The 20,475-nt window shown below is 46.6% G+C and overlaps 1 protein-coding gene across 1 annotated transcript in view; it reads right to left on the bottom strand.

Moving 5' to 3' along the window:
• The window catches only part of SOCS7 (suppressor of cytokine signaling 7), a 733,557-nt gene that overhangs the window by 565,445 nt on the left and 147,637 nt on the right, over positions 1–20,475 (bottom strand). The window contains exon 2 of the mRNA XM_069634664.1: positions 7,328–7,392. Within this exon, the coding sequence (XP_069490765.1) occupies positions 7,328–7,392 (65 nt within the window). The remainder of the gene's footprint in view (positions 1–7,327; positions 7,393–20,475) is intronic.

Genomic DNA, 20,475 nt, shown 5'->3' with positions numbered 1-20,475 from the left:
CTCTCTGACTGCGCAAACATCTGACACGTGGCCAACAGATCTGCCATTCTGTCCCCGGTCAGGTACACTCTGCAGTCGATCGTGTTCCAGCGGAAACCCAGGAAGATCAAGTCCTGAGAAACCGTCATGGAAGATTTCCGCCAGTTCACTGACAGCCCGAGGTGGAACAGGAGCTGGAGGAGAGACTGAAGATTGCAGGCAGCTTTCAGCAGACAAGGGCTGCGCAAGCGCCAGTCGTCCAAATACGGATATACATGGATACCCTGCAGAAGAAGATAGGGCGCGATCACCGACACCATCTTCGTAAAAACACGCAGTGCCGAACCTAGGCCAAAAGGAAGCACTTGAAACTGGAAATGCTCCGCTCCCACAGAGAAACAGATATTTCCTGTGTGGACCCCAGATCAGGATATGCATGTAGGCATCCTGAAGATCCACCACGCTGAGGGAAGATCGTATGTGGCCGGGCTTGATCATCTTGAATTTCTCTTGGGGTAGGAAAAGATTGGACTGGGAAAGGTCTAGGATGGTGCGTAGGCCAGCCTGGTTGGGTTTGGGGACCTAAAACAGCCGGGAGCAGAAGCCCTCCCCTCACTCCCCAAGAGGAACGGGTTCCACAGCTCTGAGGTCCTGCAGCTTCTGCACCTCGGCTTTTAGGGAGGGCGATCCAGACTGTTGGAAAGGAGGGTTGAAGGGGGGTAGGGATAAGCGGAAGCCCGCCCGAGCGACTGCCAAGAACCACCTGTCCTCGGTGATTGTCTGCCACGCCTCCCAATGAGACGCAATGCATCCTCCCACCGGGGTCTCGTGCGAGTGAGGAAAACCATCATTTTGCAGGTTTTTCAGTGGTGTTACCACCTGAACCTGAAGAGGAGGCTGAGGAGAGGGAGAAAAACCGAGTCCGTTGCCGCCTCCGGCAGTGATTACCCAAAGGAGTATCCACTCTGCGGGATTTCCGGTCTACGAAGCCACTAAAACCAAAGCAGGGCTGGCTCTGTGACAGCGGTCTCTGGTTCCTGAAAGGAGTTTTAACCAGGACAGACAAGCAGTTAGCTGTCTGGGTGCTGTCCTTTGTTTTGATGAGCTCCACATCCACTGTGGAATGAAAAAGCTCTTTACCGTCAAACGGCCGGTCCAACACCTTGTCCTGTACCTCCTTCGAGAACTTGGTGGCATGCAACCACGCCTGTAGAGAGGTGTCAACACCCAGCATAAGGCCCCGAGCAGACATGTCGACGTGATGAGCCACAGCCTCAAGCAGATTCTAAGCCAAGACTCTGGAGTCAGATAAACCCGCCCTAAAGTCTTCCAGCTTCTCGACCGGAATGAACTCCTCAAACTCCGACAGACCTTTCCACATCTTCATGTTTGCCCCCGCTAACACCAGTTCCGCGTTGGCCTGCCGGAGCTGCAAGGCCGAGCTAGCGAAAATCTTCCTCCCAAGGGAGTCCATGAGTTTGTCCTCTTTCCCCAGAACCTGAGTCGCCATCATAGAAGAGGACGCTGAAGGCCTGGGCTGCAAAGTGGCCGCGGCCACCACTGTGGAGGAAGGGGGCAGACAAGATGACAGGGCCACCTCTTCTGAAGAATGCAGCCTGTAACGCGGGTCAATTTTCTTATTGACGAAAAGTCCAGAGTGTCGCTTTTCCCAGACCCTGTGGACCTCGGTCAAAACGTCCTTCTGCAAGAACAGGCCGGTACACTCCCAAGGAGGCAAGGTGAATGCCCCCGAAAGCACACCCTCCTGCGGAGCGGGTGCCTCAGGCACTGGGACATTCAATAGGCACCTCATGTCCAGTACCCGGTCGTGAAAAGCTCTAATAGAGCAGGGCTGGTCTTCGCTGTCCTGCTCGCCCTACGCATCACCCGACAGGTCAGGATCCTGCTGAACCGTGTCAGGCACCGTCTTGTCCACGGGGGCAAGGGCGGAAGCGTCGGTGGAGGCACCATAGGCAAGGGTGGCGCTGGCGGAACCACTGGTGAAGCGAGTGGAGCCGTAGGCGCGGGTGGGCAAATCTCCCGAAAAAGACCCTTTAAATACTCTCTCATGGGGTCAGTAGGCATGAGCGTCTTAAATTTGCCAAAAAAGTGTCCTCCGGAGACGGTTTTGGAGCCGCCGGAGAAGGCCTCTCATGAGGATAATTCCAGGGACGCAGCGGGGACGGTTGCCGCATAGGCCCATCCCCCGAAGTGTCCACAAAAATCAACGGTGCCGAACCAACAGGCAACGAGACATTGTGTGGGAGAGGCATCAGGGCGTTCCAATCAAACTGGACGGAACGGATGCATACAAGGAACTTTGTGTTCACCTGCGGAACCAACTCCTACACCTGAGGCCGATGGCGTAGTTGTAGGTTGAGCGCCCAAAATGGCCGCTGTGGTTGTGGCGGGAACGGCCACCATTTTGCCATCACCTGAGGGGAACTGCGGCACGTGTGGAAGGGAGGCAGGGGTCCCAGTCAGTGGATCAGGGGTCTTAATCTTAGCCTTTACATAAGGAACCTCAGCCGAGCCGGTACTATGAGGCCTGGAATGTTTCTGCGACATACCAATAGCCAAAGTAGCCTTCGCAGGAAGGACCTTGGCACTGCCGGTAAGGGAAGAACTTTCACTCCCTGCTCCCTCAACAGTTCTGGCATCGCCACAAGAGCGGGAACGGTGAGGAAGTACGTTCACCGATAATGCCTTGAAAAGGCCTCACAGAAATGTTGGTCTCTTTAGCCTCTGCACGAGGGACCTCGGACCCAGGTCCGGTAACAGCCTTACTAGCGTGGGCCTCAAACAACCGTTTGGTAACACCAAGCCCAGCCGAGGCCTCGGGGCACACCCCGGTACTTTTGAGGGAAGCTGATAACGAGGCCTCAGAGCAAGCTCCGGTACCCCTCGATTCAGTAGAACAGGATCTACAGGTAGCCCCCACAGGAGGGGCCTCGCAGCGTGCTCCGGTATCCACAGGCCCCTTACGGAGACCCTCGGAGGAAACTCTGGTACAATTATTAGGCCCAGAGGGCACCTCGGGGCAATCCCCGGTGACAGAGCGATCAACGCTCCTCCCGGCGCGGGAAGATCCTGGAAAGGTATCTCCAGGCCGGGGTGCTCTGAAAAGTAAAGAACTCACTGGGCGTGGTTTCTTTTCGTCGCTAAACGCCTGAAAATGCGAAGGAGGAGTACGCCGAAACACCACCTCCCACCGCTCCAACCGACGTTGAAGTGCCCAGACCGAAGGGGAGACAATAAAAACAGGAGTCCCAACAGTGATCTGGACCCAAACACTCTAAGCAAAGAGGATGGGGGTCCGCCCTCGCAAGCGTCAGTGACGCGATGAACAATCTGGAAAGTCTAGTTTGAACGACAAAGAGACTAGTAAACGATCGCTAGCGAGAGCCCGAGAGGAGGAAAAAGGAAGAAGATCTTCCGAGGATGCAAGCGCGTCTAGTCCCAATCGAGCGGAGAAAAGGACTGATGGGCGATGCGCGGGCGGAACCGTGATGGACGGGGTTACAGCAGCGTGCCGGGCCCCGCGTAGAAAGAGAGGAAGGGCAAAAGAAAAATCTTTCTTTTTGAAATTTTGGATGCTTTTACAAAGCGCTCCGGTCCCGTCCCACAGGACGCAGAGATGTCCCATAAGTATGGAGGAAAGGGGACGGACGTAGGAGTATGTGGCTTACTCAATATGTGGAGATTTCAGCACCCCTTGGATAGACGATATTCATTCTATTCGGGGAGTCATAAAATGTTCTCACATATACACTTGCTACTGAATTCTGGTGTCTGCACACAAAATTGTAATCAAAGCGATATTAATACTATCCCAATCTCAGATCATGCACCCATTTCAATAGAAGTGTCTGTCATATCCAATGCATAAAAAAATGAATGTCTCCCTGCTCAAGAATGTAGAAATAGTACACACGCTTGTGACAGAAGCTACGTTTTCTGTGGAGAAAAACTGGACGGAGGAAGTTGCGGTGGAGTGTGTATGGGAAGCATTCAAATGATACATGAAGAGGCATGCGGATTGGCATATCTAGTAAAATAAATAAAACAAAAAAAAAGAAAAGGAGGTGAAGAAATTGGAAGAAGAAATTGAAGAAATGGAAAAACAAAAACGAAGAAATGGAAAAACAAAACCATGTTGAATCATACAGCGGAATCTTGTTCTGCACTAGCAGTTAAAAAATGGAGATGCACCAAACAGAAAAAGCAGATGTTCTCTTGTACAGAGCAAGAAGCAACTACTATGAGGGAGAAGAGAAATGAGATTGTCTCTTAGCACACCGTCTGAAGGTTAGGGAAAGTGAAAGATCTATTAATGCAATAGACTGCCAGATGGGAGAAATAACTGTTGAACCAACAAGAATTAACAAAGAATTCAAGGAATAAAGTGCAGATTAATCAGGACCGCTTGAATGAATTCATAGGAAGCTGCAACCTTAAACTGAATCCTTAGAACACACAGTATTTGGAGAGAGAGCAACGTGCCGTCTAAACCTGGGAAAATGTCCGGGTCCCGATGGACTACTGGCAGAATTTTTATACGATAATGCCAGAGGAAGTATATGCCCTGATGCTGGCAATGTTGCAATCTTCGCGGAGATGCAGCACTCTTCCTCCATCCACCAGAAAAATCTCTTTTTAAAACAAGGGAAATCAGCGCTGAACATGAGCAGTTACAGGCTAATAAGTCTAATTAATACAGATAATAAAATCCTAGCGAAGGTCATTGCGACAAGAGTTGAAAACTTGCTGCCAGGGCTTATTTGCCAAGAACAAACTGGCTTTGTTAAAGGGAGACATATCTGATAACATGCACAGGTTGATACTGACACTATATTAAAGTAAGCAGTTACCTGTTGGGGTGGCGGTTCTATCACTAAATGCTGAAAAGGCGTTTGATCACATTGAATGGAACTATCTAATGGCCACTTTAGAGGGCTCCGGAGTGGGAGAAAACCTGCTTGGATGGATTAAACTGCTGTATTCAAAACCCACAGCAAGCATTAGTACCACTTGTTTTTCATCAGAAAGTTTTGAATTAGGGCGAGGAACACGACAAGGATGCCTGCTGTCTCCGTTGCTTTTTTGCGCTCGCTATAGAACCCTTGGCAGCAAGAATCAGGGAGGATCGGATGATACAAGGTGTGCAACACAGAGAAGTCTGACGAAAACAATTGGCTATATGCCAATGAAATGCTGCTGGCGATTTAAGGATTAAACTCAATAGTCCAAGCATCAACAGATCAAATCAAAGGCTTTCAAGAGTACTCAGATATAAAAATAAAATTGGTCTAAATCAGAAACGATGCCGGCTTCAAAGACTTGAACTGGTGAATGACTAATTGATCGTGGATTCAGATGGTGTCCGGAGAAAATGCGGTACTTGTGTACATGGCTTACGAGAGATGTGGATCATGTGATGGATGTTAATTTGCATCACGCATTTGAGATGTTGAAAAAAGACCTGCGCGGATGGGATGAATTGAAACAGTCTGTGGGCGAAGAGGAAGAGTGAACGCAATCAGGATGTCTTCTGCTCCCCGGATCATCTATATCCAGAGTAAGATTCTAATAATGACAAAAAAGAAACTAATGAAGAAGATGGAGTTTGATACAATCCTTCCTGCGGGAAGGGAAACAACCACGTCTAAAACAAAGGATTTTGAAAATCATCATCTAGCATTTGGTTCCTTTTATTGAAAATTCAACAGATATTTGGATTCAGGGTGAAACTAGCAGATGTACTCCACTTGCTCCAAGGGCGGTGATGGCGTCAGAAGACGCACATGGTTGCAGATCATATGCTCCAACAACATTTTTTCGGGAATGCTGGAAAAGACTAATTAAGCTCAGTATGAAAGGAGACTCCTACTCCAACTCATCAAGTTGGAGGGGAAGACTTTTTTTGGCATAACTGGTATTTGACTGGTATCCAATGGCTAGGTGACCTTTTTGAAGAAGGAAACTGGATCACATTTGAAAGATTGTCAAAAGAAAACAAACTTGAAAATTGTTCTTTCAGAGAATATAGATAACTGAAAAAAGCAGTGGGAAATACATTTCCTGAAGTATACAAGGACTGGATGGATTGGTTAAGGGAATTCAAAATGAATGGTCACATTGCCTCCATGAAAAACCTTTGCTCAAATGGACAGAGGTGATAGACTCGGAAATGAGTGTGGGCAGATGGAACATATGCAGGAATGTGTCCTTGGCCTTGTTGAATTTAGTAGAAGGAGCAAGATAAAGATCCTGAATAGGTTATACTGGACTCCACAATTAATATTTAAAAAGGGGATTATTGGAGTCAGAGGCTTTTTGGAAATGCAAACAGAGAAGAATACTTTGAACATATGATGTGGGAATGTGGAATTGTAAGGGATTGCTGGATAAAAGTGACAGACAATGAATACTGTTCTTATGATTGATGTGGATTTTAATTACAATAGTGTTGTTCTAGGGGAGGAGGAGCCAATAGCAGAATTGACATTTCAGAGATGTTGGTTCTTTAGAGCTTTGCTCTCTGCAAAGAAAATTGTGTTGAGGAATTGGAAAAGTGTGCAAACACCCTCACAGTTTCGGAATGGATGTCTGATTTCGTGCATACATCTAAAATTGTAAGGGTTGTAATCTTATGTAGAAAGAGGAAAAGAGACCCGTTTGATGATATCTAGGATAGATTCCTGGACCTGTGACCTATTTTCTGTATGTGAACTTGTGCAATTCCACTTCCATCCACTGAGATCGTATTTTTGTATATGTAAAATGTCTTGTGATCGTGAATTATATCCTTTTCCAATTAATGATAAACATGTGAACGAAAAAACATGGAGAATCTGGGCCCCGTTTTCAGGCTATCACTTGCATATGTACTGCAATGGCTACAGAGACCTCACTCTTAAGGGTATCTTAAAAAAAAGTGGTGGTGTAGAGTGGGGCAGTGGTCATAGGAGGAGGGCGCGTGGCTGTGAGTCGGGGTGCTTCAGACTGCATTTTCACTTAAAAATTGTTTTAGAACTGTAAATAACATAAAAGTGGCGTATAGAATTCTTTCTCATACAGCATAAAGACGCCAACTGAATTTTCAGAAGTGTCATGGATAATAACAGAGCTAGCCACTAACATTTTTAAAAATCTGTTTGAAACCAGGGTAGATAAAAATACCGATTTTGAATTAATAAAATAAAACTCTTCGATAAAAGTCTCTAGCAAAATCCCAAAAAAAGCACTGGTTGAAAGGATGAAAAAGACAAAGCAAATAATACCATTAAGGTAGCAACAAGCAGACTTCATAATTTGGAGCAGAAGCAGCTACGCTCATTTTACTTACCAGTGAAGAGAGGGCTGAACGAGACTGGAGAAAAGGCACTTTGAGTTCTTGTCAGTCGGGGTTTTCTGTTAAAAGAAAATGGAGTTGTATTCGGATGCCATAATACTACCGTTTCATGTCATTTCCTATTTAAGAGAAAAACATCTGTAACGATCACACAGACACTTCCTTTCACAACAGACTTTTTAGGACAACCAAACCATGCTGCTTGGTAATGGTTACATTTTGCCATTCACACATTTCAACAATGGATCTTATTTTGAAAGGAAGGTTTAGAAGTAAAGGTTTGGGGTACATAAATTATAAGTTACTCACCGTAGTGACCAACTTAGTCCCTTTTCCTCCATACTGCATGGGCGCCCCTTTCAAGGGACGTGAGACAGAACCTTTTTCACCAGAAAAAACTTTCTTCCCCTTTAAATGTATTGACGCGCAGGGGTGTGGCCCTGGAAGCATGCGCTGCCCTGCCTCCGCCGCCACACCTCAGTCCCCATAGACGCGTCAACAACATATTAATATTGCCTAATAACACCAGTTTTATTAAGGGGGAGGATGGTGGGACGTATGGAGAAAAGGGGACTAAGTACGTTAGTCGCAACGGTAAGTAACTTATAATTACTTATAATTCCCATCCCCTTTCCTCCATACTGCATGGGCGATTACAATGGGTGGAGCCCCAGGGTGGAGAGGAGACCCTGTTTAAGCAAACAGGTTTCCAAGAACCACCTGTCCGAAAGCCACATCTGATCTAGAGCCGGCATCCAAACGGCAGTGCTTGCAGAAAGCCGAAGGGGTGGCCCATGTGGCCTCCCTGCTTATGACTTGCCAGGGGACATGCCGCTGGAATGCGATGGCTGTTGCCTTGGCTGGGACCACATGGGCGTGCATGTTTGCAGGCAGTGGCTTATGCTGTCCCTCGTAAGCTTCTTTGATGGCCAAGACCACCCAAAGGGCTATGAGGCCTTAGAGGCCTGATATCCCAGTCTTAATCTGCCGAAGGTGACAAAAAAGTGCATCTAACTTGTGGAAGCCCTTGGTCCTGTCCAAATAGAATTTCAGGGCACGCCTGGCATCCAGGCAGTGCAGTACTATGCGCCGTCTTTGGGCTCAGCAAAAAACATAGGCAGCACTATTTCTTCGTTTAGATGGAATGCGGAAGGCACCTTAGGTAGGAATGCTAGGCAAGTCTGCAGGACTACTTCATCTCTGTGAAATGTAGTGTAGGGCTCTGAGGTGACCAGCGTCTGGATTTCACTTATCCTGTGAGCCAAGGTGAGGCCGACTAGCAAGGCCATCTTAATGGTGACCAGCCTGATGTCCGCAGACACCACTGGCTCAAATGGTTCGTGCGCCAGGGCCCCCAACACTATATTGAGGTCCCAAACATGGTGTGGCCTCTTGATGAGTGGGTAGTGTCTGGCGAGTCCCGTTAGATGCTTCTTGACAAATCGGGTTGGAAGAGAAGACCTCCTAATCTGAGTTTCTGTAGGCCCCAATGGCTGCCAAGTAAGTGCAGCAAGTTTCTACCTACACGCCCGAGTGGGCAAGGTGCGCCGAGAAAGGGAGCACGTTGTCCAATGTACATGCAAGAGGGTTGATATCCTTAGAGTCTGCCCAGTGGCAGAACCCAGTCCACTTGCTCTTCTACTGCGCTCTGGTATCTTTGCTCCTAGCGCCCTGTATGATCTTTAGATTACCCTGTGACAGGCTGAGGTGTCCTAGCGTGATCTGCTCAAGAACCATGCTGTGAGGGCTAGTTTCTGTGGCGTGAGGTGAATGACCCTGACCCCCTGCCGTGCATTAAGATGTGCTGGGCCCGTCGGAAGGCGAATGGGAGGTCTCCGAGAGGCTGAGCAGCTCTGAGAACCATGGCCTGGCTGGCCACCATGGAGCTATCGGAATGACGCTGAGTTGGTGAGACTCCTTGATCTTTCATATCACCCGGTGTATCAGCGGCGTGGACGGGAAGGCGCATGCTGGCATGCCATTCCACTGAATCTGAAATGCGTCGCCCAGGGAGCCGGGGCCCTGCCCCTGCCAGGAGGCGAACTGTTGGCACTTCCTGTTGTCCCAGAAGGCAAAGAGGTCCACCTGTGGGTGTCCCCATCTGCTGAAGATCTCCTGCAGTACGAGGTCGTTTAGCTGCCACTCGTAATTGTCCGCTCCCAGTCTGCTGAGCCTGTCTACCTCCAGGTTGGACTCCCCTGGAAGGTGGACGGCCATGAGATAGATGTTTTCCAGGGCCCACTCCCACACGCGGACTGCCAGTCTACACAGTGGGAGGGGGACGGGGGGGTTGGAGGGAGACACCTGGTAGCCCCCCCGCTTGTTGACATGGAACATGCTGGTCGAGTGGTCTGTCTGAATGAGTGCCCCCCCCCCATCCCTCGAGAGAAAAGTCTGTAGAGATGGTGACCTGTGGGGCAGGCTGCCGGAAAGGCTTGCCCGTCCGCAGGTTGCAGTTCCTGGACCACAAAGTGATGTCCAGGTGAAGAGAAGTAGGAACAATTATCTCCGCCTGAGAGGTGCGGTGCACCTCTTTCGGGGATGAAGCCCTGACAAGCCAGTCGTCAAGATACAGATAGATGTGGTGGCCCTGAGGAGGGACGCCACGGCATTCATGAACCTGGTAAAGACCCTGGGGGCAAAGTGAGGCCAAAGGGAAGCACCTTGTATTGGAAATGGTAGCACATGATCCTGAATCGTAGAAAAGAATGAGGAGGCTGCCAGATCGGGACTTTTAAGTATGCGTCCTTCAGATCCAGGGAGCACATCCAGTCTCCCCTGCACAATGTCTCCGCTATTAAAGCTGGCGTAACCCTCTTGAATTTTTGCACAGGTAGGGAGAGTTGAGGGTGGAAAGGTCCAGCACAACTCTCAGTTCCGCCTGGTTCTTTTTCTGAATAGCGAAAATCGTGGAGTCTGGGACTTCCTCCACTGCCTGGCTCGTGACGAACGACTGGATCTCTGCTAAAAGAGTTGCTGTCCCAACCTGTGGGAGAGGAGGGGAAGAGGGATGAGAGGCTGGGATGGGTAGGTGGTACCGGTGGATACTACCGAGAGGATCCAGGGGTCCGCAAAATACTGGCTCCAGAACGGTGCATCTAGAGCAAGCATACCCACCATTGGAGACACGAGGAGTGTCTCATGACTTATTTCCCTGTTGCAGAGGTGTAGGACTTCAAAAAGCACTTACTCTTACCCCCCCCCCCCTCCTCTTTGTGTTGTTTGCAACGATGTTGGGTCGGCGAACGTTAAGGCTGCCTGGACCTCCGCTCTTGGAAGCCGCAGAACCCTCTGTATGTACGCCCCTAGTCCGAGCGCTGCTGTGACTGGCTGTACGTTTTGGGTGTGGTCTTTGTAAGGATTGATAAAGACTTGGCCGTTTGTGAGCCGTTTTTATTTTTGTCCAGCTCCTAATCTGTGGTGGAGTGGAAGAGGTCACCCCCTTAAAACAGAAGGTCTAATATGCGTTCCTGGACATCCGTGTTGAATTTAGTAGCACAGAGCCAGGCTGTTCTTCTCATGTCCGTGGCAATGCAGATGGCCCGGCCAGAGGTGTCAATGTGGGCCACTTGTGCCACCATCTTGGACCAATCCCGCCTTGAATTGTGATTAGCTCTGTGCCGGAAGCTCTGGGAGGAAATCAGCAATTTCCCGCCAAAGCCTCTGGTTAACTGCTGCCAGCATGGCATAGGGGTTGGTTTGACGAACATGCAGGCACGCATTGGGATACAGCTTCTACCCGTATGCCCCCAAGATCTTCTCCTCCTTCCCTAGCAGCGCGGAAGAGGCCGACTGAGGTTTGGAGTATAGTGATGCCGCAGCAATCACCGAAGAGTGCGGCCGAGGGTGGGCCCATAGCAAGAGTGTATCCCCCTCCATCTGCCTGTACTTGGCATCCAGGCGTCGAATGGCCGGCTGGGCCGAGTGGGGCTTGAGCCAGCCATTTTTGGCCAAGGCGACTACGTCATTCGGCATCAGGATCCCTTTTCTTGCTGCAGGACAGAGCGTGAGGACTCCGGCGAGGACCCCCTCTGATGGTTGCTCGACCTCGGGTTGAGAAATGGCCAAGTACTCTGCCAGACCCGTAAGACGTTCATGCAAGGCCTTGGCTGATGGTGGGTCAGGGTCATCCTCATCGGTGTCCACCTGAGGGTCGGTTGGTCCGGCACCGGTGGAGGGGTGCTGGAATCCAAAGGCTGTGGTGTGGAGATCGGAGACGGCGGCTGCAGCGGATGCTGTTACGGAGCCGCCTGTACAATCAGGAGGACCGGAGCGGGTGGTGGAGGCTGAACAGGGGCGCCTGTACTGGGGCCTGCAGCGCCAGAGCCATTAACAACACTTCCCTGATGGCACCCCTGAGGATGCACCCCATACGAGGAGATTTCATGAGTCCGAGGAACCTTTCAAAGAATCTGTCCTCACAGGCCGGAGGGCTGGTAGGAGATATTGACGGGGTAGCGGGCAGCTGCTTGAGCCGGTGTGTACCCTGCCAATACAAGCGCAGCAGGAACCTGCCCTGCACAAAGGATGGCTAGGCTGTAGGCCACGTACCTGGTTGACACAAGTCACACCTTGACATACATTCGTCCACCTGCTCCCTGTCGTGGTGCAGTATCGGGCAGAGTGGGAATTGTGAATGTCATTTGTCTAGGCATACGTTGCAGGTGTCATGAGATGTGGATGGCGGTGGTAGAGTTATGGTGGCATCAAGATGGTGCCTGAGCTACGAATACATCAAAACAGAATCATTTGGGAGATTTTGTCGTTTTGCACTGCAACCATTAATTCTGAATAGTGAAATAAAAATCCCAAACCTTGGGTATATTCATCTACTCAAGTATATGTTCCATCGTCCGCGCTAATACAAGGCCTAAACTCATTTGGCATCAAGATTCAGATTTGCAGTCAGGTAGATTTAAAGTTTGCATGAATTTAACTATTGCTATATTTACCACAGATTTTTGACAATCAAACAGGAATCTCCACAACATTTTTGGGTTCATGTATCGATATTCCTGGAGAAAATGATGAAAATGTTTGACTCTACTGCAGTAAGTAGAGGATATTCAGCAATCAAGTGTCTAAAAGATTCAGACTCAGAAGGGTGAGCACAAAATCTGCATCTGTTATTTATGGTAAATTTACGAATATAAAGATCATCATTTGTATGCCAAAGATTCAATCTCAATCGGATATAAAGGTTCCTATATTTCGGATCAGGAAAACGGGACAAGTATGTCTCACTGGTGTAGAGCTTTTTTGCTGTAAATAACCGTTCTGCAAAATGATGTAACGCAGAGCATTTGTCCATAGTTCTGATCCAATCACTCATCCACAGTTTGGTCTTAACGCTATCTAATAGTACCCCTTTTCAAGAAGGGCAATCGCCAGCTACCTACCAGTTATAGGCCCATAGCGCTGCTCGACGTCCTGGGAAAACTCTTTTCAAGAATAATCCCCAGGGACCTCAATCACTGGATCAATCTAAACAACTTATCTGACCCACACCAAACGGGTTTTGTTCCTGGGCTTGGAACAACTATCAATGTATTGACTATCACAGCAATCCAGCAGCAGAGCTCAGATACAAAGCGACCATTTGCATAGCATATGTTGACCAAGTTAGCCTTTGATTCTGTAAACAGAGATCTAATGCTACTTAAACTATCCAGAGCCTCCTGTCCACCGACATTTTCTCATCTATGCTATGTGATCTCCCTCGACTTGGAGTCTTCTGTATCTGGCTTCTGTACGCAGATGACCTGGTTCTCATCACAAAGACTCCTCTAGGTCTTCAGAAACTATTAACTGGCGTGGAAAAAAAATTAAAAAAAACTCTGCCACGAATCTGCTAGAGATTAATGGTGAAAAGACTAAAATCCTATGCTGCCATCCTAGCAGATGAAAAAAGAACCGTAATTTCAGATGGTTGCTAAACGACTCCTGCCTTGAAGTCATTTACCAATATAAATACCTTGGCATTAATGTCAAGCATACCACAGATCAACCCTATCTACAAGACATACAAACTAAAATACGAACAGCCACATCACAAGCATTGGTAATACCGAAAAAATTTGGAAAATTCTGCTCTACAATCACCACCTATTTGCAAAAAGTCACAGCAAATATATTATATGGGGCCAAGACCAAAACTCCTAGATCGGAACAATTCTGGACTAAAATAGAAGGGCAATACTGGAAGACAGTTCTAGCCCTGCCAAAAAGTCTACCCATGTGCATGCCAAAGTTTGAACTGGCTTTGCTTTCCTTATGTGCAATGCACTCTTGGAAAGTTCCAAGTCTTTACAGAAAACAGAGTATGGCCCCCGATGGTGGTCAGTTGATGGATAAAACATCTAAGTATATGCTCACTTCAGAACATAATTTCCCACAAAAATGGAGATTACTGTGAATTCTGCAAAAGATGCAGTGAAAATTAAGGTAGATATGTTGATCTCTGATCCGACTAAGGCAAAACACAAGCTCTGGCAGTCAGATTGGATACGCACAATAGACCAATGTAAAACCTATCGTGTTTCAAAGATCATTCATTGAGAAAACGTTTCGCATCACAGTTTCCGGACCGAAGACTTAAATTATATTACGATACAGATTAGATCTATGCAAGACAAAGCAAGTCCTGGCCCGGCGCAAGCAAACAAATGAGCATGAGAACTACTGTTTCTGCTGCATCCAACTTCACAAAGAGATCTTACAACATTTGTTAACTGAGTGCCCTGCATTACTAATCAGACGAGAATCCTTGTTTAAACATTATTTAGAACACTGTAGCTTCCTAACTTTGCAGGATTTTGGAACAAGCTTTTTGATACTAACCTGATAATGGTTCAAGTGGTTATAGCAAAATTCATCATCCATCTTGATCTCAAAAATGTACTGTCATTGGTGGCGACTGTTGAAGTCTCTTTTTAACTTTAAAGAAGTGAAACAGTCTGACTCCTTCAAGTAGTTGCACTCGATTTGATTATTTTTACTTTTTCCCTTTACCTCTTTCATTCTACCGCTTTGTTTTTTTCCCCCTTATTTCCCAAATGTGAATTTGTACATGAAAATTGAGTCAGTAATACACTTCTTTTGCGCATTGCATTTCTTTTTAAATAACAGATTGACATGGATTTTCATCATGACCCTATTGGAAACAAATGACAATCACGTGCAATTGCTGTAACTGAATGTATTTTACTCATGATTTGATGGCAAAGAAACAATGTAATTATATTATTTTTAAACTATTGAAAGGTTAACAAAAACAATTTTAAAAAAATTAAAAGATGATTCCCTGAACTTTGGATCTTCAGTTTTGCATTTTCTTGTTCTAAGTAGTTAGTACATAATTTGACAGAATGCTCAAAATATCCTGCAGCTTATCTGCCATCCGGTACCTTCAGTATAGTGATAATCATTCCATACAAAGATTGCATCGCGGGAGACCATTCCGAGTTCATACCCAATATTGGACATGGAAGTTGACTGTGGTAAGCGTAGAATGGATCTCCAAAAGTGCCACTCCAGCCTTTGCCAGTATATCTCAGACATCACACATCTCGATTCAGCCCCATATGTCAGAATGGGGGCAGCCCTCGGTTTAAAAAAAAAGTTATAGCGTGACAGACTAAGAATTTGCAATTTCTGCCCTGAATAATTTTGGCTTGAGAGGTTACAGTTTTCAATCTCTGCCGCAAATCTATGATGAGGATGATTAGTCATCTGGTTGCTAATAAGACCCAGCTATTTGTACGCTTGTACTACCTCCAAGTGTCTATCTTGAAGCAAAAACGAAAGATTTTTTTCTCTTTTGTTCATACCCATGGTCATAATCTTGCATTTATTTTGGTTGATCATCAGTAGGTTTGAGTTACATAATTGCTCAGTTTGAGCAAGCGGGCACGCAGGTCCCTGGGTGTCTTCGCCAGCAACACAAGGTCGTCGGCGTAGAACAACCAGGGGACTGCCTGACCCTCTAGCTTGTGGAGGTCTGAGACAATGCCAACAAAATCATGACAGAGGTCCGCTATGAAGAAGTGAAAGAGTGTGGACGCTAGCAGACACCCTTGTTTAATGCCTCTAAAAGTTTTAATGTGTTCTGAGAGGTTGCCATCTACAGAAAAGCTTACCTGTATCGACGTTTGCAAGTAGAGTTGGTCAATCCAGAATATTATAGGTTTCTGGCAAGCTGCTTCAACTAATTTTTGCATGTGACGATGTCTGCAGGCAGTCAAATGCAGACCAAAAGTCAATGAAGGCCATGCAAGTAGTGTGAATGCGTGTACTGTATGAAGATTGATCGCAGTGCCCATTCCAGGCATAAAGCCTGTCTGATTTGGATCTCTTAAATTGGAGGAGTCGAGCCAAAGATTAAATTCTCGCAAAATTAATTTGGAAAAGAGTTTGCCCGGCACATCCAATAAAATAATTGGCCTATAGTTGGCAGGGTTTACACAGCCACCCTTCTTATATATGGGTATAACAATGGCATTTTTCCATGAAGAGGGAACCTGTTGTGACATGATGGCCTGTTAATAGACATTATAATTCGAGCTCAGGCTATTGAATATTGTTTCAGCATCTGATTTGAAAGACCATCTGGGCCAGAAGCCCTAGAGTTCTCAATTCGGAAATATGAAAGATAATGTCCTCTATGTCAAACAGTAGCTGTCCTGTGTAGGTTTTATGGTGACCGACTATCTTGGACGTAGGTCTTGTGGGGGCATATAGAGTCTTGTAAAAACAAGCCCACACTTCTTCAGATATAACATTGATTTGGGCAGTAGGATGCGAGGAGGCATAGGCTCGGTTCAGCAAGCCCCATACAGCAGCCAAGTTTTTGGAAGCTAGTGCCTTCATCATATGTTCTGCATCATGCTGGTATCAATGCTTTCCTAGCTTTAAGACAGTTTTTATAGGTGCATTTTAGCGTTTTTAGTCACAATGTTTCATCCAAGATTGCAAATAGAGCAGTCGTCTTTTCTCAGGCCAAAAGATTGCTTTTCTTTGAGTCAGTTCATGATCATAAGAATGGAGCAAAGGTTGCATGGCTCCACAGCTGGAGATTTTTTTTCGTTTTGAAAAACTGCATAATCCCAACATAAGAAGGAGCCTCCGACTTTTGGGCTATATCTTTTTGACATATTTGGCTGAGCTTTGAGGCATGGATAATGTGGAGTGTCCAGCGAAATTTATTCTCGACATTATTTAAAATCAGGCCATGGGCGGTCGATGGCAGAGAAATTTTCCCAGGGGCCGATTTGAAATAATGTCAATACATTTCGCTGGGCACTCAACATTATCCATGCCTTTGATACAAATCTCAGCCAAATATATCAAAAAGATTTAGCCCATAAGTCGGAGGCTCCTTCTTTGATCTCTAGAATAGCATTATCACTGGCTTTTTGAGATTTCACATGGAAGGAGGATATGTGATGAAACATGTTAGTGCAGGCATAATCAATTAGTGCCTTTTGATTGTCTCTGTGCCAGGTATTAGTAGGCAGAATGTCACCACATATACATCCGTTTAACATAAATAGTTGTTGATTCTTCATGATGGAATTCCAGCGTGAGGCTATAGGGGAAAGAGCCTCCAACGCTCTTTTGATACATTTGAGGTTCAGGTTCCCGACTGAGATAGTGTAGTCACATTTGTGCTCAGATGCTATTAGGTCCAGTACGGATTCTAGGCCTATGATGAAAGCCTCATCTGTAACGTGTGCATGGTTGCAATATGAATTGATTATTGCAATGGATTGTGTACCAGATTTAATTCTCACCAATTGAAGAAAAGAATTAGGGGAGGCCCATGGTCCTACTGACAAGTTTGTGGAAGTTTTTATTTCAACTAATAGTCCAGCCATCGGGCATCCACGTAAGAGGGTTATGGATGGTACCAATAATATCAAATGTTAGTCCCATATAGGAGGAGTGGAGAGCCATACTTCTTGAAGAGCTACAATGTTGTAATTTTCTAGAGGATTAGATTTTAAAGTGGTTAGATGTATAAAACCTCATGTTCTAAGAGGTTAAGACGATGAAAGAAGACATCAATATATTAAGATGTATTTATGAAGGTTCTTCTGATTGTTGTTAAGTCGCAGTAAGGATTGCTCTGAATTTTTCTGGTCATCGACTGATTTTGAATGGGTGAGTCTATTGATAGTCTGGAAATTATCATGTTGAGGGATCTGCTGGTGGTCAACAGTAACTTGATTAATTAATGAGAAGCCCAAATCATACAATTCTATGCGGGCTTGCCGCAGCACATTCCTCACCAGACCCCGAACTCCTCCATAATTTCACGACCGATAGGTGATGGGGCGTTATGCTTGATATAAAAAGGCACTGGTGCGCAGTGTATTCTGGGAGCTCGGAGCCATGATGGATATTTACTTCATGCCACAGTGAAAAGCTGCACACATTTTGCTGAGTGTTAGATTCACGGCGCTGAGAAAAACATGCTTTCCAAACCTGGTATGCGGTCCAGGACATTTCTGCTGGGAAAGCTAACTTTGTTATGGTTTGCTACTGTTCTCCGTGGAGCGCGTTTTTAGAGAATGGAGGCACTCCGCTTCTTGGGGGTAGCTCTCGATTGACCCAGCTGGCAACCGATGGCTGCTCATCAACTGCACAAGTGCAATTTCCAGAAGGTTCAAGAATTGACTCCCCTTTGTGGAGTGTGTATATATGCGGAAACCCGGAGGTGGTCAGGTGAGACTTCAGCCGGAGAAGGACGCTTACGTCCGGCACTCCTGTGAGCTGTGGTGCTCTCGGCCTGGCTGTTCCCGGGGTCATCCAGCAGCTTCTGGGCAAGATGAGGAATCCTGTTACGCTCACGGTGATGTATTTTCTTTTGAATTCTTTGCTTCTTCTGTGATTTATGTCCATATTATTTTTGTGAGTTATTTCTATGTACTTCTAAGCTTTGAATAAATGGCCGTCTAAGAGCTGATTATTTTCTAAGAGTGTGTGGCTGTGAGTTATTGGGTTTGTCCGAGTTCAAAGTATTTGCTCTATAATTGCATTGGTGATTTATGCTTTTTCCGTGCACTTTGGGGAGAGCAATAGATTTTTGGCGTCACAAACAGGATACTTGTGATGAGTTGTTCCGAGTATTCAAGAATCTGTTGAAACGTAGATAGGATTTGGTTGTCTTGTAAGTGAAGTTTTTAAGTAGTGAAGTTTTTTTGTTTTGTTAGCCGGTGTGTGAGTGTCTGTGGGAGTGATTGCAGCGTGGAGAGAAAAACTATATAGATACGAGATTTTGTTTGGTTTGCGATAATGAGTAGTTTGTTCAGGAAGAAGAGCGTTACCGCTGGCGGTGACTGTTCTGATGTTGTTATTCCAGGCTGGACTGAGTTCATATGATAAATTGGCCCAGGCGTGGGCATGTGGTGCAGGTCTAAGTGAACATGGGATCAAGGATTGGGAGATGCCGATCCGGCTGATGTAATGGCATTCTTGCAACAAGTTCCAGTAGAACGTGGTAAAGAATGTGCGGCATTAGGTAGGCGAGGTTGGGTTCTTTTGCATGCTTATAGGAAAATACATCAAATGAAGGTGGAAATGAAAAATGAGGTTTTGCGATTAGAAAGAGCGAGCTGCAGAACGGCAGACTGCGTTAATGCAGCAGATTCAAATGAAACTGTTTAAAGATAAGGCCGACACATCAGGCGGTGGCCGAGAGGGCAGCAGTCAGAGTAGCCTGGTATAGGAAAAGACGGGAAGGGGTCAACAAAAGAAATGTGGCAACTGTAATTGCTACCTCTGGCGTGGACTGGGATTCGGATAAGTAGGATGGTGATATTTTTGATTCGACCAGTCTAGAAAGTAGTTCCGCAAATGATCTGACCCCAAAATGGAAGTGAAACAAAAAACAGTGGCGGCTAAGCCCATTAGAAGACGGCGAGCCGGACCTCACCCACAGAATCCTGCCGGCGGAATGGTGGATTTAACCACGCTGGAGGATTACACACAACAGGAGGTTGCGGAAATTATTACCCATTGGAGGCAAAAATCAGGGGAATCTTTATTGACATGGATGGTGAGATTACTAGATGGGGTGCTGCAGGATTGTTGGTAGATTCTACGCATTCACAGCGTTTTTTACTCCTGTCAATTGCCACCAATGTACAGGAGGTCTTCAGGACCCCCTGATGCAAATGGTCAAGATACTCAGGTGTCTTTGTTGCACCTGGTAGCCCAAGCATGTAACCGTAAATACCCCATTACCACAGATTGGCCCAGTGAAGAAACAAAGTGGTATACATTGAGAGAAGCAATTTAAAAAGTCAGGGAGCATGCTATGAAAGAGGCTATTCACATAGATGCTCCTGATCACATGGGAGCCGTGCCGCTCTCAGTTTCAACTCGAAACATGGTGATTAGAACCGCACCACCCGCATACAAAAGTGTCATTGTGACTTTGCTCGTAGGCATGACGGGCAAGGCTACTGATGAGGTAGCAGATGCCATTTGGGAACTTGCAGATTTAGGGGAGTGGAATAAGAGCGATAACAAGCCACGGGAGAGAGAGGGGCCTAGTGAGAGAAGAACCGAAGGCAGGCGGCAAGATAGCAGAGACTCCCGAGTGTCCCGAAAAGACATGTTTTTGGCTTTGTTAAAAGATGGTGTGCCACACGAAGAAATTGATGGCATTGAAACCAGAGTAATGTATGAATTACACAAAAAACGAGGACTTGCAGCCAAAGAGCGCTATAAACAGGTTAAGAAACAGGTAGTTACCACGCCACAGGGGGACACCTCACCTTCTGCTCCCCCTGCGGAAGAACAAGACGAAGGGTCTATGGGGACACCTTCAACGTACCAGCCAACATACGCTGATTTGAGAAAGGTGGTGAGTGCGATGTAGAGGCGGAGTCGAGTCACACTCATTCGAAGTTTGACTAGGGCTTCGGCCAAGCTCCGGCAGCGTCTGCCCGCATAAAAGTAGATAGGCGGCCTCATGTTGATGTTAAGATTTTTTGAGGGCCAGGAAACACACAAGGGGTGCGAGCATTGACCGGGGCGGAGGCCTCTTTGATTCTTGGTAATCCAACACGATTTAAAGGCAAACAGTTTACTATTATTACAGGTTTAGGGGGAAAGGAGACACCCGCGCAGTACAA

This window comes from Ambystoma mexicanum, chromosome 13 (assembly GCF_040938575.1).
Source record: "Ambystoma mexicanum isolate Mex_15411 chromosome 13, UKY_AmexF1_1, whole genome shotgun sequence".
Lineage (NCBI taxonomy): Eukaryota > Metazoa > Chordata > Amphibia > Caudata > Ambystomatidae > Ambystoma > Ambystoma mexicanum.
Note: the sequence above shows the minus strand (reverse complement) of the source record. Positions and strands in the feature narration are given on the sequence as shown.